This window comes from Meleagris gallopavo, chromosome 7 (genome assembly GCF_905368555.1).
Source record: "Meleagris gallopavo chromosome 7, MGAL_WU_HG_1.1, whole genome shotgun sequence".
Lineage (NCBI taxonomy): Eukaryota > Metazoa > Chordata > Aves > Galliformes > Phasianidae > Meleagris > Meleagris gallopavo.
This window is the reverse complement of record NC_139410.1, coordinates 9,746,762-9,767,788: the sequence shown is the minus strand read 5'-3', so window position 1 is coordinate 9,767,788 and position 21,027 is coordinate 9,746,762. Positions and strand designations below refer to the sequence as shown.

Genomic DNA, 21,027 nt, shown 5'->3' with positions numbered 1-21,027 from the left:
GATTGAACTGGAGATCCAACTTGCTTTCTTCAGCCAGAATGGGCTTCAGATGTTTTGGAGTGATTTAGTTTTAGGCCTTTGTAAAGTAAAAACTAATGGAACACAAGGAGCTCTTTTTTCATTTTCTCTTCATTCTCAGTAACCTCAGAGGAATGTTTGCAAACACTGTGCAAATCTCATAGAATTGGTGAGCTAGTTGGACTCGTAAAGATTTTTAATCCACTCCTGGATTTCTCCAGTTCTAGTATACAGCAACGAAATGTCACAATGGCCAGGGCTATGGTTGGAAGTCTCCATTCAACAGGCTGCAAGAACAGCAATCCTACCATTAGCGGTGTATATTCATGAAATTGTCATTGTGGAGTACAATGGTTTTTCTTTATGACTGTGATTAAGGTTAATAAGAAGCTGTGCACCTGAGCCTGTCTTTGCTGTGCTGCACAGGTATCTTTCACATCTGCCAGATTGTCTCGCAGGGCATCCATTGAAGGAGAGTGACAAACGGTCGTCTTTTATCACAGTATTTCAGCAATGCAGACTGCAAGCAGAAGCACTGGAGAAGTGTTTAAATGGGGAACAAGCGGTGTGCAAGGTTGCATGTAACACTGCTGTTCTGGAAGGTGCTTTCCAGGCATGGTGTTCCGATGGGGAAGAAAGGGGGAACATGGAAACAGGATGGAGGAAGTGCCAGCTGTGAGGAGAAAAATGCAGTCATAAAGGGGGTGATGCAATTATCTGGGTTTTTTTTAGGGATGGAATTCCATGAAGAGCTTCATAACCTTGGGACAAAGGAAGGTTTGAAAGGAAGAAAATTAAGCAAAGCCATTGAAAGCTTTGCATGGAATATCACAGTGCTGAAGGTAAGCACAGAAAACACTGCCTTGTGCCTCCTATTAACAAATCTTTGGTCTTTTTAGCTTGTCACTCCCAATTACTGAGCATTATTGTATATATTTAATCACAACTATGGTTTGGAAGTTGTGGAGGGGAATTTACATAAGCCTACACAAAGGAGAAAAGATAGCTCATGAGTTTGTGTGCTCACAGACCCAATTTCATTTCCTTTTTCTGCCTTCACACACCCTGTATGTGACCTGACGCTGGGTTTTGCACACTTCATTTGTAATATGAAGGAAAGGTGGGGAATGGGGTAGACTGTGATGAAAAAAAGCACACAACAAATACTGTAGATCCTGCAGATGTCAGAGATGTATTTCAGAAGTGGAGCATCATCTGAGTGGCTAAAAGAGCCTCTGTCCTGGCTGCACAGTGACATGCTGTGCAGTGAGCACTTTGCTCTCCAGGCTTTAGCGACAGGTTCAGCACTGGCAGCCATAAATTGCCATGGCAGCTGGACATCTGGGCCTGGGTGAAGTTGCCCCAGGACAGCCTAAGATGGAAAGAAGAGAGGATCTGGTGTAGCTCCATCAAATGGCAAGGAGAGGAATCCAGCCAAGCATTCAGCTCACACCTTGCTTCACAGCCCCATTTCCCACCTTGCTCTGATAGATCACATTTTGTTCACTCATGACCCTTTGCTTCCTCCCTGCCGCTCGCTCCCTCCACCTCCCAGTAGGTGTGTTGCCCTGTCTCTAGCCCCCTAGCATCTTTCCCTTCACAGGGCAGAGGGAATCGTTATGACTTTACTAATCAAATAGACATTGAAACATGACGTGCAACAGCAGTAGCAAGAGCAGCAGGAGGTGGCAGGCCTCTGCTTCTTTGAGATAGAAAGAGCATTAACAAAAAGGAATTGGGAATGGAGATGCTGAGGAGCAAAAATGGGTGGGAGAGGGTGGTGGTATGAAGGAAGGGTTAGAAGATTTGAGGGACATTTGTGGTTAATGTGTATGTTGATTCACTGTGAGAGAGGGAGGAAAAAGGGCAATGGAGTCAGCATAGGTACAGTTAATATAACCTCTGATGAAGAGAAAAGGCAGTCAGTTCAAACATGATGGAAGGGGCTGACTGACCTTTTCCACGCAGTATAATTAAGGTGAGTAGCTACAGAGAACAAAAAAATGCACTAGGCAATTGTGTACATCATTCTGAATGCCTTTAGCTGTGTTAGGTAAAATAAATGCCTCGCATTGAGCCACTGTACACACAGCCAGGGCTACTTAAAACTTACGCATTTTTAGATGCTTGTCAATTTAGATGTTCAGCTTTCTGAGATGATCTGTGATTAATGAAGATATGAGTTGGGTATCAGGGAAACATTTCCCATGAAAAATATTTGCTACTTAACACATACTGTCATGTATCAAAGAACATTACAAACATTTAGTCAAGGTAAAAGAATAAATTGTGCATAGTTTCTAAGCCACAGCCTCTTGGGTTTATTTACTTACACATTAAAGTGCCAACCATGTTGATTGCAGCTACTGTTGATAGAAGAGCACGAGAAACAGCTTTTCATTCGTACTGAATTTTGATTCATCAGTGCCACGAGGCAAAGATGAAAATGTCTGTACTTCAGATGTTTGATATAAAACAGTTGATGATTGTTCCTTTTTTAAAAAAACTTCTTTTGTTCTCTTAAAAAGTATGTATTTCAGTAACCCTGCCCCTAACAAACCTATTGCTGGTTACAGCTGCATCTTGTGCGGTGAGCTGGTGAGAGGGGAGGTGTTGATGAGGAGAGACCAGCAACCTTTTCCCAATAAAACAGAGCATCCTTTGCATGCCCATTCTCAGGGTGGTCATTACAAATGCATTTCACTATCAGTTGGCATAGAGGTAAGAAAAGAAAAACAGCCTGCAGTATCTAGCAAACGCATCAGATGAATCATCACTGGGTGAGGTGAGAGAAAGGCAAAATATCTCTGGGAGGAAACTTCTTCAAGTGCTTAGAGTTGTTGGAGGCAGTTGTGTTATGCAGCAGTACTCAGCTTTTCCTGCAAGCTTGTGCCCATAAGCAATAATAGCTGTTGTGCTTGCATGCTTGCTAAATGATTAAGGGTCTTCCTAGGGTAGTGAAGGAAATGCACATTTAATTAATGTGTTATTTATAAATATTAATTGCAATAGGATAGCTTGGAAGTCAGAGGGGATGCAGTAAAAAAAAAAAGTTCCAGGCCAAATCGTGAACTAGTAACAGAGTGTAAAATAAAAGTACTTTTTATAAAAATCACAACTGCAAGCATTCTTCCTGTTCCAAAATACCCAGGGTTATTTTCTGGGAGGTATGTAATGAGGGTGAATCAAAACAATGTTATTTTCTTCTTTAGTTTATATAAACACGAATACGGATTAGAAACACCCATCATCAGAAGGACAAGCTATTTACCAGAACATAAAGATATTGGTAAGAACAGGGACATGACAACTCTATGCTAACAATTCAAGTCCTGATGTTTATTATTAAAATGTTATGTCTTTCTGTTTGGACCCATGTTGTGTAAAGTAGCATTACACACACAGTTGGTAATATTGAGAAGCACAGTGTAATTACAGTAGGTGGAATAATCATTTTCTCACAGCATAATTAGTCATTATAATCTCAAATGTAGTCTCGTTTTCATTTTTATTTCTGTGCACCTCTATTTCTATTTTTCTTTTGTACTTAAGTACTAAAGTGCAGAGGGTAGCAAGAAACATTCTGTTTATCACATCATGTGAGCCATGGTATTACCTAATGACCCTGCCAAACTGCTCAGCTTGGGTTTGCCACAAATTCACAGTTCATTTTGATGAGGTATTTAGTTGGTGTTAAAATAACTAACCACACGTATCTCTGAGTGAAGGGTTTCCTGTAGGTATGTGAGTGTGTAGGCACCTCTTATTTTTCCCCGGGTGCTGGCTTTTGGGTCAACACATGTAGGTATGTGCAAGTAGCACTCATGTAGAGCTGACATGGGGCGATGCTGGATGCTGCCTCTCCTCGGGCCCTCCTGTCCACTGCCTCTTCTGTGGGATTTGCTTCCAAGTCTTCTGTGACTGAAATACTCAGCATCTGATTTATGTGCAAAGCATTACTTTAATGGCTACTTTGTGAGTTTTTAAGATTTTTTGGGGGAGGAGGAAAGGGAGGAGGATGGAAATGTGGCCTTCAAAACTACTCTCCTTGCTGAGGTGAATGTGCCATGGGCTGCCTGGAGGTATTTGCTCGGGCATGGAAACTGGGATCCACCAGAGTGCCCAAGTCCATGAGATTTGTGTGTGTTGCGTGGGTTCAGATATAGTGCTCTCACATGGATGTGTTATGTGTGCAAATGTATTTTCCTGGGCGTTCGTGATCAGCACGTACACAGTCTAGCAATAATGTCCCCAAAAAACTGCCTTTGTGTTGATGGTATCTATCTGGTTAGTTAGCTTATCTACATGCAGATATTATTTACAGACAAGCCATGAGAAGACAAAGTGGCATTTACTGTTTTGATCTTCTTCAGAAGGAGAAAAACAAATATTTGAGTTCGATCTCTGCTCTGGAATGTGTTCATGTTTTATAAATATTTTGCTGTCTGTGATAGGGTTTTGCGCTTAGTGCTGTAATTGTATTCTTATTAGTGTGTATTATTAGGACTCCCAACTGTTTTTGTGTGCTGTTTGTTATAGCACCTGACTACAAGACATCAAGTGGTTAAATTTTCAAGGATCATTTAATCACTTGTCCATCAGTTCGTCTGCTAATTATGTTGCATTTAAATTACTGCTGATTCGATTTATTAAGAGAAAGGTTGCTTTGTGCAGAAGGCATGCAGTTATTAAATTGTTAGTGCAAGTCAGTCTTTGAGGGAGAAATTCTCAAATTTATGATGTAGTCATCACCAATGTTGGCTCAGGTGTAGCAGTGTTATGCAGTGAAACTGCACAAAATCCAGTTCTGGACCACCACTTCCATTAATGCTTCTTTATCACAGTTATTTATTACAATGGAGTAATCAGCCTTTGGTAACTGGAGACCTGCAGCATCCAGACATCTCATTTGGGTGGCAGAACCCCAAGTGAGCACCTGAAGGCTTCTTGGAGAAGTAAAAGATGGATTTCTGAAATATGTACATGCAAACAGATGAATTCTCACTAGGCTTCACTTCAACTGAACTGATTTTCACATCTATAATAAGGTGTCAATTTTCTTTAGGAAGACAAGCAATGTATCTGACAGTGACTATAAATTGAGAATTCTTACAATGGTACCATGCAAAGAGATGCTGCTGATCCTTTGGAAGAACAAGGTCCTTTCACACAGTTATTATATCACAGTATGGCACTGTTTTTAGTGTGAGTTGTGCAGTACTCTAGAACCATCTGGTAAGAGAGATGTGTTTTTTTTCACACAGGTCTTTTTTCCTTTTTGCTGCTTGGCATGCAAAAGACCCCAGAGCAGCATGGCATTTTCAAGAAGACGTGTAGTTAAGCATGACTGTAGCAATGTATTCTACTTCATGTCATGCAACTGTTGCCAGAAGATTTGTGTGAGAGTTTACGCTCTGGTCTTAAGCTAGAACATGGTGAACTCACAAATACCTGCAAAGCTACTGCATTCCATGCACCGTGTACTTTTTTTTTCCCTTGTAAGTCAGTCATGCCTTTGCCTCTTCCCAAAGTATCCCCATATTTGCTGTCCTTGCTCTTTTTAGCACTTCTCTGGGAACATGAGACCTTGGTACTCAGTCTGCAAAACTGAAAAAATAGATGCAATACACACTGTAGTGGCTCAGCAACAAATTCTTCTGATTTCTGTCACCTTGTGACAATGATAGTCTTGCAGGAGCAGTGTGGCAGGAGTGGTCTGTGTGGTATGAAGCGTTCACACCTCCCTTCAAATGCAGAGCTGGGTATATTATTCCATGTTTACTCATCTGCAGATCTCCCTAGATAAATATGTTTTGAAAGTGGTTCCCCTGAAGACTCATTTTCCAGAGAGGTTAAATGCTTTTGTCTCATCCTCGTGTGGCTTGCATTTCCATCATTGCTGCAGTTCAGAGTGTTGTTTCAATTTTTAAACCTCCCTGGGCGGCATAACCCGGCTATTCCTGAAGTGCTGCTGCATTACCAAGTCTGACTTGGCTGCAGTTCTTCCAAAGGATCAGCCTGCTGTGGGATGACAGATGCGAGGAAATGCTGAGCCTGTCTAATTATTTATGTAGTTGCTAGATCAGGTTTGACTCTTACACATCAAGTTAAGGACAAAAAAAGGGAAAAAAATAACATGAAATGGTTGACCTAGAAGGTGCTAAAGAGAAGATGAAGGTCCAGCCAAGTGAACATCCACTTATTCTTGTAAATATCAGTCTGCTTAATTTGATTCATTTTATTTAAAAGTAAAAAGAAAGGTGGAGAAGGACAAAGTTGCTTAGGTCGCTGCTTCCTGAGCATGTGAGGAGGTTAGAAGAACAGAATGGAAGAACGTTTCATTTCCTGGGCCCTTCATGTGGCCTGAAGATGGTGGCAAGTATGGTGGAGGCTCCAGATTTCAGGAGGCAAAGCCTTCCTTGACTCCTGGGGACACACCTGTGCCTACTGAGTTGTGTTTTGTAATTTTTCTGGGATAGGGATTTAGAGACCTTTCAATGATAGAATTACAAGATAGAGATGTAACAGTGTGTGAATTCCACACAAACTTGTTTTAATCAGCATATCTTGTAGACCAACAGACCTAAACCATGTAATTACTAGGTAGATGGATCCTTCTTGTATTCAGCAGGATACTGTTCTCTGCTGATTAGGTTGGTAAATGCTGCCTTGAGCTCTCCCTTGTTCTGCAAATAGTACCACCTTCTGCATTTCTTGTCCAAACTTGAAAGTAGGAATGCACCTGCCAAGCACCAAGATGGTGGGATCTTGGTGTAATTTGTCAGTTGCATCTGCAAACTTTCGAGGTTACTTGAACAGTGTGCATCAGTATAAAAGGATTGTAATCCCAGTCTCTACGCAGTACTGGTTAATCAGCTTGAATATCCTGTTCTTCTTGGCTGTCAGCCACGCTGCAGGAGCATTGCTCTGGGGAGGATGTAGTTAGCAGTCTCAGACAGGTAATGTGTGGTCTCTCTGCCCAACTGCTTTGTGTGAGCTTTGGAAGTTCTAATGGTGTTTCTGACCAGGCCTGTTTTCTTGGTCAAATTAAATTTCAAGACACAAATATTCACATTTTTAAAGTATATGTGAAAGCTATCCAGGTGATCTTAAATCTGCAGGTAACAAATGCTGGCAAGGGAAGAGACTGAGAGGGGATGGGAGAGCAACAACTGCCAGGGTTAACAGCTCTGGCTTCTTCGTGACACCTTGAATTTCTAAAGATATGTGTCAGGATACCAAGCCCAACATGGCTTTCAAATAGGCATGGTTTGTCAAAAAAGAGAGACTTCATCCCATGTTAGTCAGTTATTTCTTGGGGTCTTATTCACTACTGACATGGCAGCAGTGCTTTGCTGGCTGGCAAGAAGCAATGACCCAGACATTCAGAGCAGGCAAAGTAAGAAGCTGTCAAACATACATGCAGAACAGCAGTAACACTGAGACAGGAACAGGTCAGGGAAGTAAAAGATGATACAAAATGCCTACAGTGATGTCTTGTCTTTGCCTGGTTTTCTTGTGTTTGATTAAGATAAGCCAGAGAGAAGTGGCAAGCAGTCTTAGGAGGTGCCTTTTATTTACAGTGACGTGACAAATTGCCAGAAGCTGTGGATGTGAAGCAGGACAAGGTGCATTGTGCTGCCATGATGGTGGTGGCAGGAGGCAGGGCTGGGACCTGTGGGGTCACTGTGCCTCATGCCCCTCGTGCCACAGGCACCTCAGTGGTACAGGTGGGACCCCCCCCCCTCCAGCAGGGGGTTGGCATGCTAAGAACTCCATTTATATTTTTATGATTATAAATACATATATTATAAATATATGTGTTTTTATATATATATATAAATAGCATGTGGTGTTGCTCACCACCACGCTGTCTGTTATACCCATGTGTCAGACTCCCCCCATCCTTGACCTGGACTAGACATGTCCTGGCTCAGAAGCTGTCTCATTGCACTCTGTTTCATGTGAGCTTGTTGCTGCAGACTCTCAATGACACTCCATGGGGTGGCCGCATTTGGGAGCTGGCACTGCTCTACCCTGTGCTGCAGCTGCTGCAGGCTTTGTTCTCTGCAAACCTGTCACTGTTCTTAGTACCCAGGTGTGAAGACCAGCTTCTGTCACGTTTGTAGGCCATCCTGTCTGAAGACTGTGTAACTGGTATTAGTAATCCATAGTGATCAGGTGACAGTGTGTGAAATAGAAAGAGAGCTTGTGCTGTGAGTACTGGTTGCCACTGGTTATCAATAAGGTTATCAGTTATGAGGAGGTTATTTGAAAAATCAACAGATACACTTACAAGAGCTGCTGCAGCACATATGCATGCCTGAACAGAAATGAGCATGAAAACAGGCTGCAATAAGGAAAAAGCAAATAAAAAAAAAGTAGTGACTGACTGACTGGAATAGCATTTGTAGGGGGTTCCTCGCTGAAGGAGGCTTGTCAGTCTAGGTCAATATCATCTGCCATCCTTTGAAGAAGGTAGTGATAGAAGGAACTCAAGTGGAGCAGGAACTTCTGCAACTTCTTCCTCCATTGCCTCCCCTGCACTGTTGCCATTTCCATTCGAGACATCAAATATCAAATAAACAGGATATCAAAGGCTGCTGTGCCCAGTGGTGGAGTTAATTAACACAGCCTGGAAGACGTGGAAGTGTCTGACGTGGAATATGTGCTGATCTGACAACATGACCTCATTCAGAATTAAAAGGACTGTAGTGAAAGTAAAAGTTCGAGCAGAAATTTGCACATTTCATCCTTTGATCTGTCACTAGCTGAGCAGACAAATAATGAAAAGAAAGGAGTGGCTGCCTCCAATGTGTTGAAGGCTGCAGTGTCCTATGGTACCTTGCCTGGATGATGATTCACAACAGTGAAGAAGTTGGTGGCCTCCTCCTTTGCTCTCCTACATACTGTTGGTTTTGTTTCAGGGTAGTCAGTTAAGCAATGGATGTTTTTCCTGTGCTGAGACACATCAAATGGAGCCTTTCTTCTTGGACATAATTGGTTAGATTCATCTGTAACAGTGTGAGCACTGAGTACTGCTTAGGAATCTTCAGTTCTCTCCTTATGCAACTTAGAGGATTCCCGATACCTCTTAAATAATAGAGAGATTCAGTTGCATGGTTATTTGTTATTGAAAGAATGTGTTATGTTTTAAATGACTTTGTTTCTATTTTAATCTTTAGTTCTATTTTAATGTGAGTTTAGGAAGTTCACACTACAACTGAGGATTTTCTGTTGCTGGGCTGATCTCGTCCCTCCCAGCTGACACACGTTGCTGTTTCTCGTCTGTGCAGAGATGAGACTGATGGTGCCTGGCAGGATGTTTTGCCTTCGTTGTGTTTTAAATTGTTGAATGCCATTGCAGATCAGCATCATGCATCCTGATAAAGGTCTAGCAGAGCTGGGATAGCTTCAGAGCTAAGAAAGGCAGGTAGAAAATCTCCTTTTGTTTTTCTGTAAACATGGAGCTAACCTGCATCAGCTCAGTTCCTTGCCTGAGGTAGAATAACCCACAGGGTTCTGGGAGGATTTTTACCCCAAGTGATTGTGTTCCTAAGCTGTTAAATTCACTGCTTCATTTAGACATGGGGCTGTGGAGCTGTGGGGGAGCTTCTTTCGGCAGCCTGTGTCTGAGCAGAAGGCTCTATCTCATGGTTGGCCATCCAGCGGAAGGGCAGGTGGGAGCTGCTGCTGGAAGCCTCCAGCCACAGTTAATTTTCCTGATTTTGTGCAAGGCTGTTGAGTATCAGAGGGAAGTGGAGCACTGATTTGTACATGGGGAAGGGCCATACAAGACTTACATGTTGCTCTTTTTGTTTGCTTACTGTTAAGTCTCAATAATATAGTTCTTCAGGAGCATAAAACCTGTGCTAGTCTGGAAAGCTGTGGTTTATCGTAATCTTTGGTGTGTGCCAGAAGGTTAACGTATTTTTAAAACTGCCTTTGTTGTGTGTATCTTGAATTCCTTGCTGCAGATCACATACCTTTGTATGAGCGATGCAAAGTTGACTGCCCCTTTTGTTAGGTGAGTTGCATGACACTGTCTACAAAACCGTGCTCCCTTCAGGGGGAATGAGTGTCTAAATGAAGCTGATTCTAGAGGGGTCTCAGGAGATGATGAAAGCTGCCTTTTGCTCCATTGAAACTTCCTCTTCTTCTGTTGCTGAGAGGTGCTTGGTTTTCCCTGGCTGTCAGTGGCCTCAGTCAAGTCTGGTAATGTACTTTGTAACTGTTTTACTGAAGATGGGGGATAGCATACCTCTTTATGAATAACAAGCCCTTCCTTCCTCCCTCCTGGGCATACACAGAAATTCTCTCTGCATTTGTTGGTACATGCATGATCCGACTGCTAGCAAGGACCTTTGTCACTTGTTCTGCATTTACATGAGTGCATGAGCCAAGAGAGCTGAATTCTGAATCCAGAAGGTAGTGACTTGCTTGTGTGACCTTCTTCACTTCATTGTACCAACCCATCTTCAATTTTCTGCCTCCTTACACTGAAATCAGAAAATACTCATCCACGTTGCTAATATATTCCAAAATCTGTGATCAGTGAAGTGGTGACATTTAGCTCAGTGGTGATATTGATATTTATTTTTTTTTTTAAGTCTAACCACTGGTTGTTGAGTAAAGACTTCCATGTTGACATACACATTTATTGGCAATGTGGATCTGCAGGGTGGACTTGGGCGATTAGTTAAAAGCTACAAACTTTGTCAAGGGTATTCTGCAAGATCAGGCATTGCATTGTGGTTGTTCATCACAGTGACCTTGTTAGATCCTGTAAGCCCTAACCATGGCAGGTGATCCCAAGAATCTGTGCAGATGCTGTGTAGCAGTTGCTTGAAGAGTCAGAGACTGAAGTGCTTGCAGGTGGAAGTAAGCTTTACTCTAGGAACAGTAGATTGGAAAACCACGATCTTTTGTATCCTTGTAGTTGTCATATCCTTGACAACTGCAGTTTTCTTTTTTTTCCTTTTTTCTAGATCATAGAATGGCTTAGGTTGGAGGGAACCTTACAGATCGTTTAGTTCCAGCCCCCTGCTATGGGCAGGTTGCCACCCACCAGATATGGCTGTCCACACCCTTGTCCAACCTATCCTTGAATGCCTCCAGCAAATGGCACATCCACAGCTTATCTGGGTAACCTGTGCCACTGCTGCACCACCCTTTAAGTAAAATAATAATAATAATATTAAAAACAAATCTGCCTAACATCTAACCTACAGTCTTTGGAAATAAAGTGCAAGGTAATGAGCCCTACTGGATCCAAAGGCAATTCCATCTCCTATGGATCAATTCCCAGGTCCAGGTAATTTCCCACTTCAGAGGATCCTATGGGATGCATTTGGTGAGAAAAGCTGAGACAAAAGCAGAGATTTTGTTGCTGTGGCAGCTTCTGTTTATTTTTAGGTCACAAAAAGATGGCATTACTTATGTCTAGCTGTGTATGTGTGAGAGCAGACTAAAGAGACTCATCAGTCAATGTTAAAAGAGTAAATTAAAAAGCTCAGTGCCCAGGGTCGTCCATGTTACAGGTCAGAAACAGGTTCCATGTTGCCAAGAGAAGCATTACAGATGCATTGCGACTCACTCTGAATTGACAGAGCTAGCAGTGACAATAATGCTCTGCATGTTCTCACCTGGTATCAGCTGAAGTCCTGTGCCTTAGTGTGTGGGGTCTGGTCATGCTGGTGTACCAAGCAACAGAGAGGAGGAGAGCCAGAAGGTGATGAAAAAGCACCTGAAACAGACGTGTATTTGTGCAGTTTCCTTTGGGATGGATCTCTGCGCCATGCACCAGGACTTAATTTTGAGTCTAACTTTTTCAGGCCATCTCTATGAGTAACATGAAGAGGTCTCCAAAGATCATTCGCAAAGGTGGTTGCCCTCAGCACACTCTGGATGTCTCTTGTCTTCATTTTGTAGACAGTGATCTTACAGTCCTGTCTGGCAACTAGTGATAGATATAGGACTCAACTGAGGTCCATAATCTAATCACGTTTTGCTTTGCTGAACAAAACTCAGATGAGCTGTTAAAACAATGTGTACTTGTGATCGTGAGTTTGCGTCCTCCAACCCTGGTTTACATTTTCAAGCAGTGACGAAGGTGGTGGAAGTTGCACAGCTCAGTTAAAGGGGCCCAGTTTAGCAGTGAGAGATAAATGAACTGAGTCTGGAAGCACCTAGCAGCATCCAGTGTACAGGCAACTTACTTCAGGGTGACTTGGTGATCTGAGATTGGAGAACATAAATTTCCCCAGTGCAACTTCTCCAGCTCTCACCCAAGTAAACTTTGGAGGCGTTTATGTTCTCTGTAATGGGTTTAAAAGTTGAATTTAATTTTGCTGAAAGTCTCTCATTTTCAGTGGCATGGCATTGTAGTGGGTTGGAAATTGTTTGATTTCCTCACTGACATTTTGGGGGAATGAGTGTGTAAATTAATACTATAATCTTGTCTTGTACCATTGTTTTTTGTGCTTTGCTCACTTGATTTGCTTTTTGCCTCCATTTTCATCTTTCACAGAAAGTTCTCACATCTTGTGTCTGACCTCTCCTGATTTTCATCTTCCTTCACAGTCACTTTATTTCAGTAGTTCTTTGCTGAAATACTGACCCGGGAGGGGTCTGTGTGCTTTTTACAAAAATAACCTTATGCACTCTTGTTTGTACTTGGTTTCACATCTGCGCTGCAAGGGACAAGCTGGGATTCTCCCAAGGCAAACTAGCTATGTTGCACATAGGTCTCATGGATGCTGGCAGATAGCAGTCTTCTTGACCTCTGCTTGGTGAAAAGTGAGTGGAGGAAATGGCTCAGTTCTGCTTTTACTGAGGTCACTGGCAAACTGGCCTTTGACTTCAGAGGACTAACATCTGAGTTGGCAGGGATCAGGTGGATCAGAGCATTTACTCTGGTGTCTTTACAAAATCTGTTTCCTCCTAGCCATTAGATTCTCCTCCACCCCTCCTTACCTTTCATATGATCTGGAATTTGTTGTTTCAGCTTAAGGCTTTCTGCTTCAGTGTAAAATCCTTTATCATCTGTGCTGTTTTGGAGCAGGTTACAGACAGGCTGCCCGGAGCACCTCAGGTGAAGTAGAGAGAGGGTTTCATGTCCCCTGTGTAGAAACAGGGAGCTCTGGCAGTTTCTGTAATTCCCACACCCCAGTCAGTGAGTGATGTTTGCCAGGCACCAGAACAGTGGGTCTGCAAACCATACAGCTCCTAAGAAATCAGTGCTTGTGGCGGTGAGATGAGAATGTAAGGAGCTGTTTCTAGGAGCAGGCCCCATATAAGAATGCTCCATTACTTGTCCAGGAACTGCACTCTGAATCTCATTTCACCTTAATGAGATTGTTTCAGTTAGCTGGAAGCACAGCTGCAGGTATTTTTCTATCTGCTTGCCCTAAGCAGCAATCTAAGGTGAGCAGGCACTATTTCTCTGCATCTCCTCTTAAAACCTTCTTTCCAAAACCTGAAAAAGTAAACACAAAATTGCCCAAATGCCAAAACAGCGTAGGTACCCATTGTTCAGTCCACATGTGAGAAGGTTAGTAAAGCCTTTACAGTTTCTGATGAATTTAATGGATGTTTGGAGTTGTTTGTGACAAAGGACATGATTTGAGCATTAACTGTGGTTTGCAGCCAGTGTGACAATGCAGAGAGCATGGGGGAGCAGGGAGGTGGGGGAGTGCCAGCTATTTCCAGCCACGTGTTTTGTTCAGGGCTTGTCTTGCACAGGTGTCCTGTGAGCTGCAAAATGTATATTTTCCTGCATGTGATCCTTTTACTTAGAAAAATGAAATGCAAGAAAAGTCTGCTCTTGTGGCTTCATTTTTTCCTCTTCTTTTGTTTTTGCTGACCCTCTCCAGGCTTCTCTAGAATTACTAGCTGGTGCTAGTATGTGTGGGGAGTTTGTTTTTGTGACAGGAGGAGGACCAACACAAGTCTAGACATATGCTTAGACTTCCATCTAAAGAACATGTATCTAAAATAATGCCCCAATTTCTTTAATGATATGAGGTTTTCTTGGTATTGATTGTACACTCTGGGGCTTCCAACTAGCTGTTCAGTTTCAAAGTTATCACCAGAAAAAAGGCAGGCTCCGAGCAAGGAGGGGTTGACAGCCACAGTCCGTACATTTGTGCCTGTGCATGGAAGCTGTCTGCAAGAAACAGTGCCTGGAAGACACTCAAACAGTTGAACTGCTCAGCATATTGCTAACTTCAAATTAATGCCATCATTTCTGAAAGCAAATTCCTGCTGCAGCACTGGTACAGACAGTCAGTGCTCACATTCATTGACTTTGACAACCTCGTATAAGGTAATTTAATTGAAATGCCCAGATGAGAGAGAACCAAGAAGTATTTTTTTTTTTAATGAAAATAAATGCCCACCATTTTTTTGCATAAAATGTTTGCATGAAGGAATAGGCTAGTAGCTGTACAGTGCCACTGATTTGCAAGAGCCCATAGATTTCAGTGGAGAGCTCTGTTTAAAGATCAATAGGGAACATAACAGCTTTGAATGCTTTTCCTGCTTAGTTGTTCAGGAAAACACTTGATTTCATTCCTTCTCAGACTTTGGTCTAGGACCAGCAGTCTTTGGGAGGGCACTTGACTGTGTGGCAATCCAGCCACATAGGACCCTCTCCTCTATTGCATTAAGCAAATCATGTAAGAGAATTACAAACACATATACAAATAGTAGATCCTGTCTGACAAACTTGATTTTATCCTATGACAAAATGACCTGCTTAGTGAATGAAGGTAAGGCTGTCAGTGTGGTCTGCCTGGACTTCAGTAAAGCCTTTGACACTGTCCCCCACAGCATCCTCATGGAAAAGCTGGCTGCACATGGTTTGGATGGGCATACGCTCTGCTGGGTGAAACACTGGCAGGATGGCTGGGCCAAAAGAGTTGTGGTGAGTGGAGTTAAATCCAGTTGGAGGCCAGTCATGAGCAGTGTCCCCCAGGGCTCGGTACTGGGGCAGCTTCTATTTGACATCTCTATCAATGATCTTGATCAGGGGATTGAGTGCACTCACAGTAAGCAGACGACACCTTGATCTGCTGGAGGGTAGTAAGGCTCTACAAAGGGGGACCTGGGTAGACTGGATCGATGGGCAAAGGCAAACTGTATGAGTTTCAATAGGGCCAAGTGTCGAGTCCTACATTTTGGTCACAACAACCCCAGACAACCCTACAGGCTTAGGGAGGAGTGGCTGGAAAGCTGCCTGATGGAAACGGACCTTGGTGTACTGATGGACAGTCGGCTGAATATGAGCCAGCAGTTTGCCCAGGTGGCAAAGAAGGCCATTGGCTTCCTGGCTTGTATCAGGAGAATGTGGCTCATGAGGAGAGACTGAAGGAACTGGCGCTATTTAGTCTGGGGAAGAGGAGGCTGAGGGGAGACTTTATTGCTCTCTTCCAGTATCTGAAAGGTGCTTACAGCGAGAGCAGCGTTAGTCTCTTCTTATTGGTGACAGGACGAGGGTAAATGGCCTCAAGTTGTGCCAGGGTAAGTTTAGGTTGGATATGAGGAAACACTTCTTTAGAGAAAAGGTGGTTAAGCACAGGAACAGGCTCCCCAGGGAAGTGATTGAGTCACCATCCCTGGATGTGTTTAAAAACCACTTGGATGTGGTGCTCAGGGACATGATTTAGTGGAGGGTTGTTAGAGTTAGGGTAGTATGGTTAGATCATGGTTGGACTCGATGATCTTTAAGGTCTTTTCCAACCTGAGTGATTCTATGATTCTTATGTCACAGTGGAGTTTTGCTTATTTTCACCACCCAGGCTGTCCTCAAAGTCTGCATTTGGCTGTGTTGCACAGTTTGGAAATATACAAGTTGTGGGTTGGCAGTTTTGTAGTGAATTACAGAGCCTTGCCCAGTGCGGTGCCAAAGGAACTGCCTCTTGATATCAAGCATTGTCATTTAGATTTTAATTGCACCTTTACAACAGCTGGAGAACACCCCAGGTAATTTTTGAGGCAGTATCATAGCTGGCATTCCCTCTGCCCAGCTGCTCACATCACTACCTTGTACTGCATTGGCTACAATGGTCTGTCACCAGCCTGCTAGAAAACTAGTCAGGCTAATGCTTAACATCTTTACAGACTATTTTGTAGATCATTTTTTTAATCATTACTTCCAACTCAGACCTTTGGAGTGAGACCAAAATGACAAAATCAGTTAAAACGTTTCAGGGCTTGTATATGACAGCCCAAAGATGAACTGCTGGTAGATCAGTCTAGTTTGGGAACTCAAATGTAAATAGATAAATCAGACCAAACTGTATTTCAGGTAACTTGAATCTCTTGTACACTTCTACCACATGCATGATTTTAGCATCAGGCTCCACCCCTGGGTCAGAGTACCAGTTTGCAGTTGGATACCAGTTTGCCATTGGATGTTTTAAGAGGGTTGCCCAAACCTTGACCATGGTCAGCATACCGTGTTTGCTTAGATACATGACTTGATGAGAACTGGGCTGATAGATGAGCATGCTGAGTGTTCAGGTCAGGCTGGGGTCATAAGGACTCTGTGGAGGGGACATAGTCCTAATTCCTACCTACTTTCCCACTTAAACTGCTGGGAGCCCTTTCAGGGAACTGCTTGTTTTGGACAACTCCCTGTTGCTCATGTGAATTTTACCAACCACCTGGAGTAATGCTAGCATTGTTCTTTCTCTCATACAATTGCAAAAGGAGAGGCTGCTTTGTGAAACAGTATTTTCAGTCACCTGTGTAGTCTTCACACAGGAATTATCCTAGAGTTGGTGCTGCTGGCAGGAGGTTGGTGGCTGGGATGTATCAGCCTCAGGGCTGCGTACCTTGGCAAGGGTTTGTGCTTTTGAAGCTGCTGGTGTGTTTTCCCTTCTAAGACTCATGCAAATATCAAGTGTGAAGAAGAAGGAAGAGATATGTTACTGCTGTGGCTGTTCTGTCTCATCCCCAATGACTGTATCTGTCTTCTGCCTTGGGCAGTTTCATCCTGCTGGCCTCCCAGGAGGCAGTATGATTGTGTGGTCACTGGCTGGGGGGGACAGCTGTTGTCTGTGTCCACAAGAATCTGAATGACCTTCACTGTAGGAGTCTGTTCTGTCAGTTCTTATTCCTCCTTCTGTCTTTTTGGATCAGAAACTATCTTTTTGGAACAGAAGCCTGATCCAAAAATATATGGTTGTATCATAATCAAATTCGTATCTGCTGTCCCCACATTTGACTTTGAAGAAGGCTTGTAAAGATATCTGCTCTTTATAAGCTTGACATAGCAGACTAATCATTTCATTCATGATTTCCTCCTCAGGATTGCATTTTCAAAGCCATGTATGATTGTTTAATTGTGTACCTCCTTATTAATATTAAACACAATGAAGTTCCCACTATGACACTTCGAGAATGCACCCCTCGCAGTAAATGCAGCCTTCACATGGAGTACATGAATATCCCAACTGCACTCCAGCATTTGTGCTTTCCAACTCCTTCAGTTGATTATCAGTGCCATTATTCTGCAGTTGCTCTATTTCGCTGTGTCTGGCTTTTTCAGCCAAGTACTCCAGAGTGGGAATGTTGCTTTGTGATTAAATAATAAAGAGCTTGTTTCTTTGAGAAAAAGCTAAAAAATAACAGTAATATCACAAGTGTGATGTGGCATGGACAGCAGGGGAGGAATAGAAACCTCTGTTATTTATTGTTTGTGTACTCAGCCCCTGTGGAATGAAAAGGAAGCTCCCATAATATGCTGTCAGGGAGTGTGTCTGCCTGGAGATAAGCACTGTCTGCTTTTACAAGAAGCAGATTACAAAATGGCCTTCACAGACAGTATTCCACCCCCCTGGAAACACAACCAAGGGTTTTCTGCTTGGCTTGTGGCAAAGCAAGGTGCTTATGTCTCACTGGGCTGGACCATGACTCCCCAGGGTCCTCCTTTAGCCCTAGGGCTGGTGTGAGCAGCTGCAGCCTGGGGAGGTTCATGTCCTGCCTTTCTGACCATCTGAGCCCCAGTAATGGCAGGAGCCCAAAGCTAGCAGTGCATCATAACATGAAGGCCAAAATTTCCTGGAAAGCATGGGAATATAAATAATAATTATTAATGTATGTACAGGTACCTATACCTGTATATTTATATTCATAAGGAGATAACATGCATTGTGTATTAAAAAAAAAAAAGAAAAGCATTGTGAAATCAAACACAAAATGGTGCTCTAAACCACCTTCTCCTTTCATTTCTCTTACCTCAGGCTCTGGCTTTTCACTGGATATAATAAGCTGTGGTCTTGACTCACAAAAATGTAGAAGTTTGATTTTGTAAGAATTTTAAATAATAGTAATATCTACAAAATTCAGCTGTGTCTGTTGTGCAAGTGTCTACCAAGAGCTACTCACACACATCTGAAATCTTCTCACAGGTTGTCACTGGAACTGAGCAGTACTTAAAGCTCTGCTAGATGATCCCTGTTTCCTCAGTACTATTAGCCTGTCAAGGTAAAAGCTCATAATCTCACACTTGCTTGACAAGCTGCATTATTTTTACGGTAATGTTAATTTATGTTGAGGTTCCATGGCTTGTTGTAGTTAGGTGTATGAAACCTTACACTTAATGTTCTCTAACTCTAAATTAAAATGGGCTTCTTCATTGTTTCTTGAAGTGCAACCCTTGATTAATCTCTTTTGGCTTAGTTTAGTGTCCTGCCAAATGTTGAGTTTAACCTTTCTCACAAGTATTCGTGTTCAGGAAGGCTGATGATAGCAGCAGCAGAAGGAAGATAGATGGATAGATGCTGAAATGCACTGTTGTGATCTCTGTCTGGAAGAGAGATGCTTTGTTTGTAAGAGCAAAGAGGATTGTTATCACAAATACAGAGGTTATCACAAAGACTGGCTTATGAAGATTGTTTCAGCACAGTCATACTTTTGAAGTTTATTCTAGCTTCTATCCAGTGTTTAGTTTGTTAAGGTATTGACACAGTTTTGCTGACTTTTTCCTTAAGTGGATTATGTTCACAGCCAGTTTTACAAAGCAAACAGATGGCTTTTCAAACAGAGAATGCCCACAGATTATTTTTTTTTCAGTTTCTCTAGAATTACCGCAGTTCTGTCAGAGGGGGTTTGTGACAGATCATTCAAAATCATTTTTTCTTCAGCTTGCTCAAGTGGAACAGCTGTTTAAAAATAAATAACACAAGGAAACCAAGACGTATATCGGTTGGTCTGCACATTAATGGAATTGCATTGTTTTGGTAAGTCCATTTCTGTTTTCAGATCACTGCGAAATATGTCTTCAAAACCTTGAAATTGTGCTCAGGAGGAGTTTTTCTCTTCTTGGAACCAGAAGACATGTCATGTGTTTCCTCAAATGAAACTTGTAATCTGAATTGCCTGGTTACTTAAATGTGAAATCAGAATATGCGTAAGGGAGAGCTGATGGTTCAGTGCTGCCACACTGGCTGTGAAGTTCCCTGGCTTCTGGGGACTTCAGATATGAATCTTTCCAGGGTGGACTGAGGCTGTCATCCTCCAAACAGAGGTGTACTAAATCCCAAGTAGTTTCCCTAGAAATCTTTTCCCAGACACCCCAACAAAGAGGATGCCAGATGCTTCTGGATGCTGGGCCTCCATTGTCATCATCATTAGTGTTATTTTATCTCTGTTGCACTGTTTCTTCCCATTTTGGAGTGTAAATGTGCTTTGTACTGTAGGGATGTCTATTTTGAATTGCTTTTTGTGCTAAAGAGATTATTCTGCGAATACATAGTGCCAGTTTTTTTGCTCAGAGAAATTAAGGCTGCAAAGCATCATCACACTGATTTGTCATCTCATTGGCACAACCTTTAGTGTCTGCAGTCCTGTATGCATGACAAAACAAAAGAACCAGTAACAAGCCCCACTGTAAGTGGGTTTGTTTCGTGCTAAAACCGAGCTATTCAGAAATGCACTTGTGTAGTGGGGAGTCTACTACCATCTTTCATAACATTACTGTGTCGTAAGTAACACTGCTGTTGGAGCTGTCTGGCTGTGCTGCGATCTGTGACATAGGTTTGCTTCCCCTTCTATTTGCAGACGGGGAGAGTGAGGCACACTGAGCAGTAGAGGCAGATATATGTTGAATCCCTGCCTTCCACCTTTAAAAATAAGCTCAACCTTTATCCTAAGAGCAAGAATGCATTTATATGAAGTGTGTGCTGCATAAATTTTGTTTTGTTTTTTTAAGCAGTATCTGCTCACTGTTTGTCTGCTTACCCATAACTGTCATGCTGCCGAGTTAGAAATCTCTTCAAAAGTGCTCCATACCAAATAGCACAGAGCTGCTTTCTCCTTCCCAGTGCTTTTTGTTATTCTAGCATTAAGTTGGATTCCTAGCATCTGGGGAAGGATCTGCATTGTTCAGCAGGGACAAATTGATGTCAGCAGGAGATGAGGCAATCACCTCCTCGGATGCAGGATGCCATCTCTGGCTGACGTTGTTTCCCACGTGGTGTTTACCAGTGCTGGGAGACTTGCAAGCAACCATTGTGTCGTCCTTGTGAACACTGTTAACAGAGGCTCAGGTGGTGCAAACCCAGTGCCAGGCACTGGTAAGAAGGGAAATGTGATCATCAGTGTGGGATACGCTCTTCCTCTCTTTATTGAGAAAGGGAGAGCTGAAATGCTCCCATTGCTGGAAGTTGTTATGCTGTTCTTCCTCCAACACATGTGGTTTGTTTTGAAAACTGAAGGAGATTCAGTGGTTAGTTGCCCTTCTAGTTTTTCCCAACTCTTGCATCTGTTGCCTCCTGTGAGACCTCACTGAGCAGCTCTGGTTGCAGGAGGTCAAGTTAGGTGGCAGAGAGGTGAATGTGACATTTAAGTCAGTGTTCCTTCTGAATATGCTCACAAACCGCTGCACAGAGTTGGTATACTTTAAGCTGTACTTTGGGTGATGTTAGAAGAAGAGCAGCTCAGGTTCTTAGTGATACTGAATTTTAATGACCAGATGCATCTCCTAGCTTTTATTTATTTGTA

General features: G+C 42.7%; 1 protein-coding gene across 5 annotated transcripts in view; it reads left to right on the top strand.

The window, feature by feature from the left end:
• PLCL1 (phospholipase C like 1 (inactive)) overlaps nt 1-21,027 on the top strand; it is a 183,346-nt gene that overhangs the window by 159,761 nt on the left and 2,558 nt on the right. The window contains exons 5-7 of one of the 5 annotated variants that reach the window (XR_014884258.1): nt 751-860; nt 18,435-18,510; nt 19,170-19,265. The exons of 2 other annotated variants lie outside the window; for them this stretch is intronic. Coding sequence is in view for 1 of the 3 variants with exons in the window: in XM_085227577.1 (XP_085083703.1) it covers nt 751-860 (110 nt within the window). In the remaining 2 variants the exon portion in view is untranslated. Of the gene's footprint in view, nt 1-750; nt 861-18,434; nt 19,266-21,027 lie in introns of all 5 variants that reach the window. 2 more of the 5 variants (XR_014884257.1, XM_085227577.1) reach the window with 2 other exon arrangements.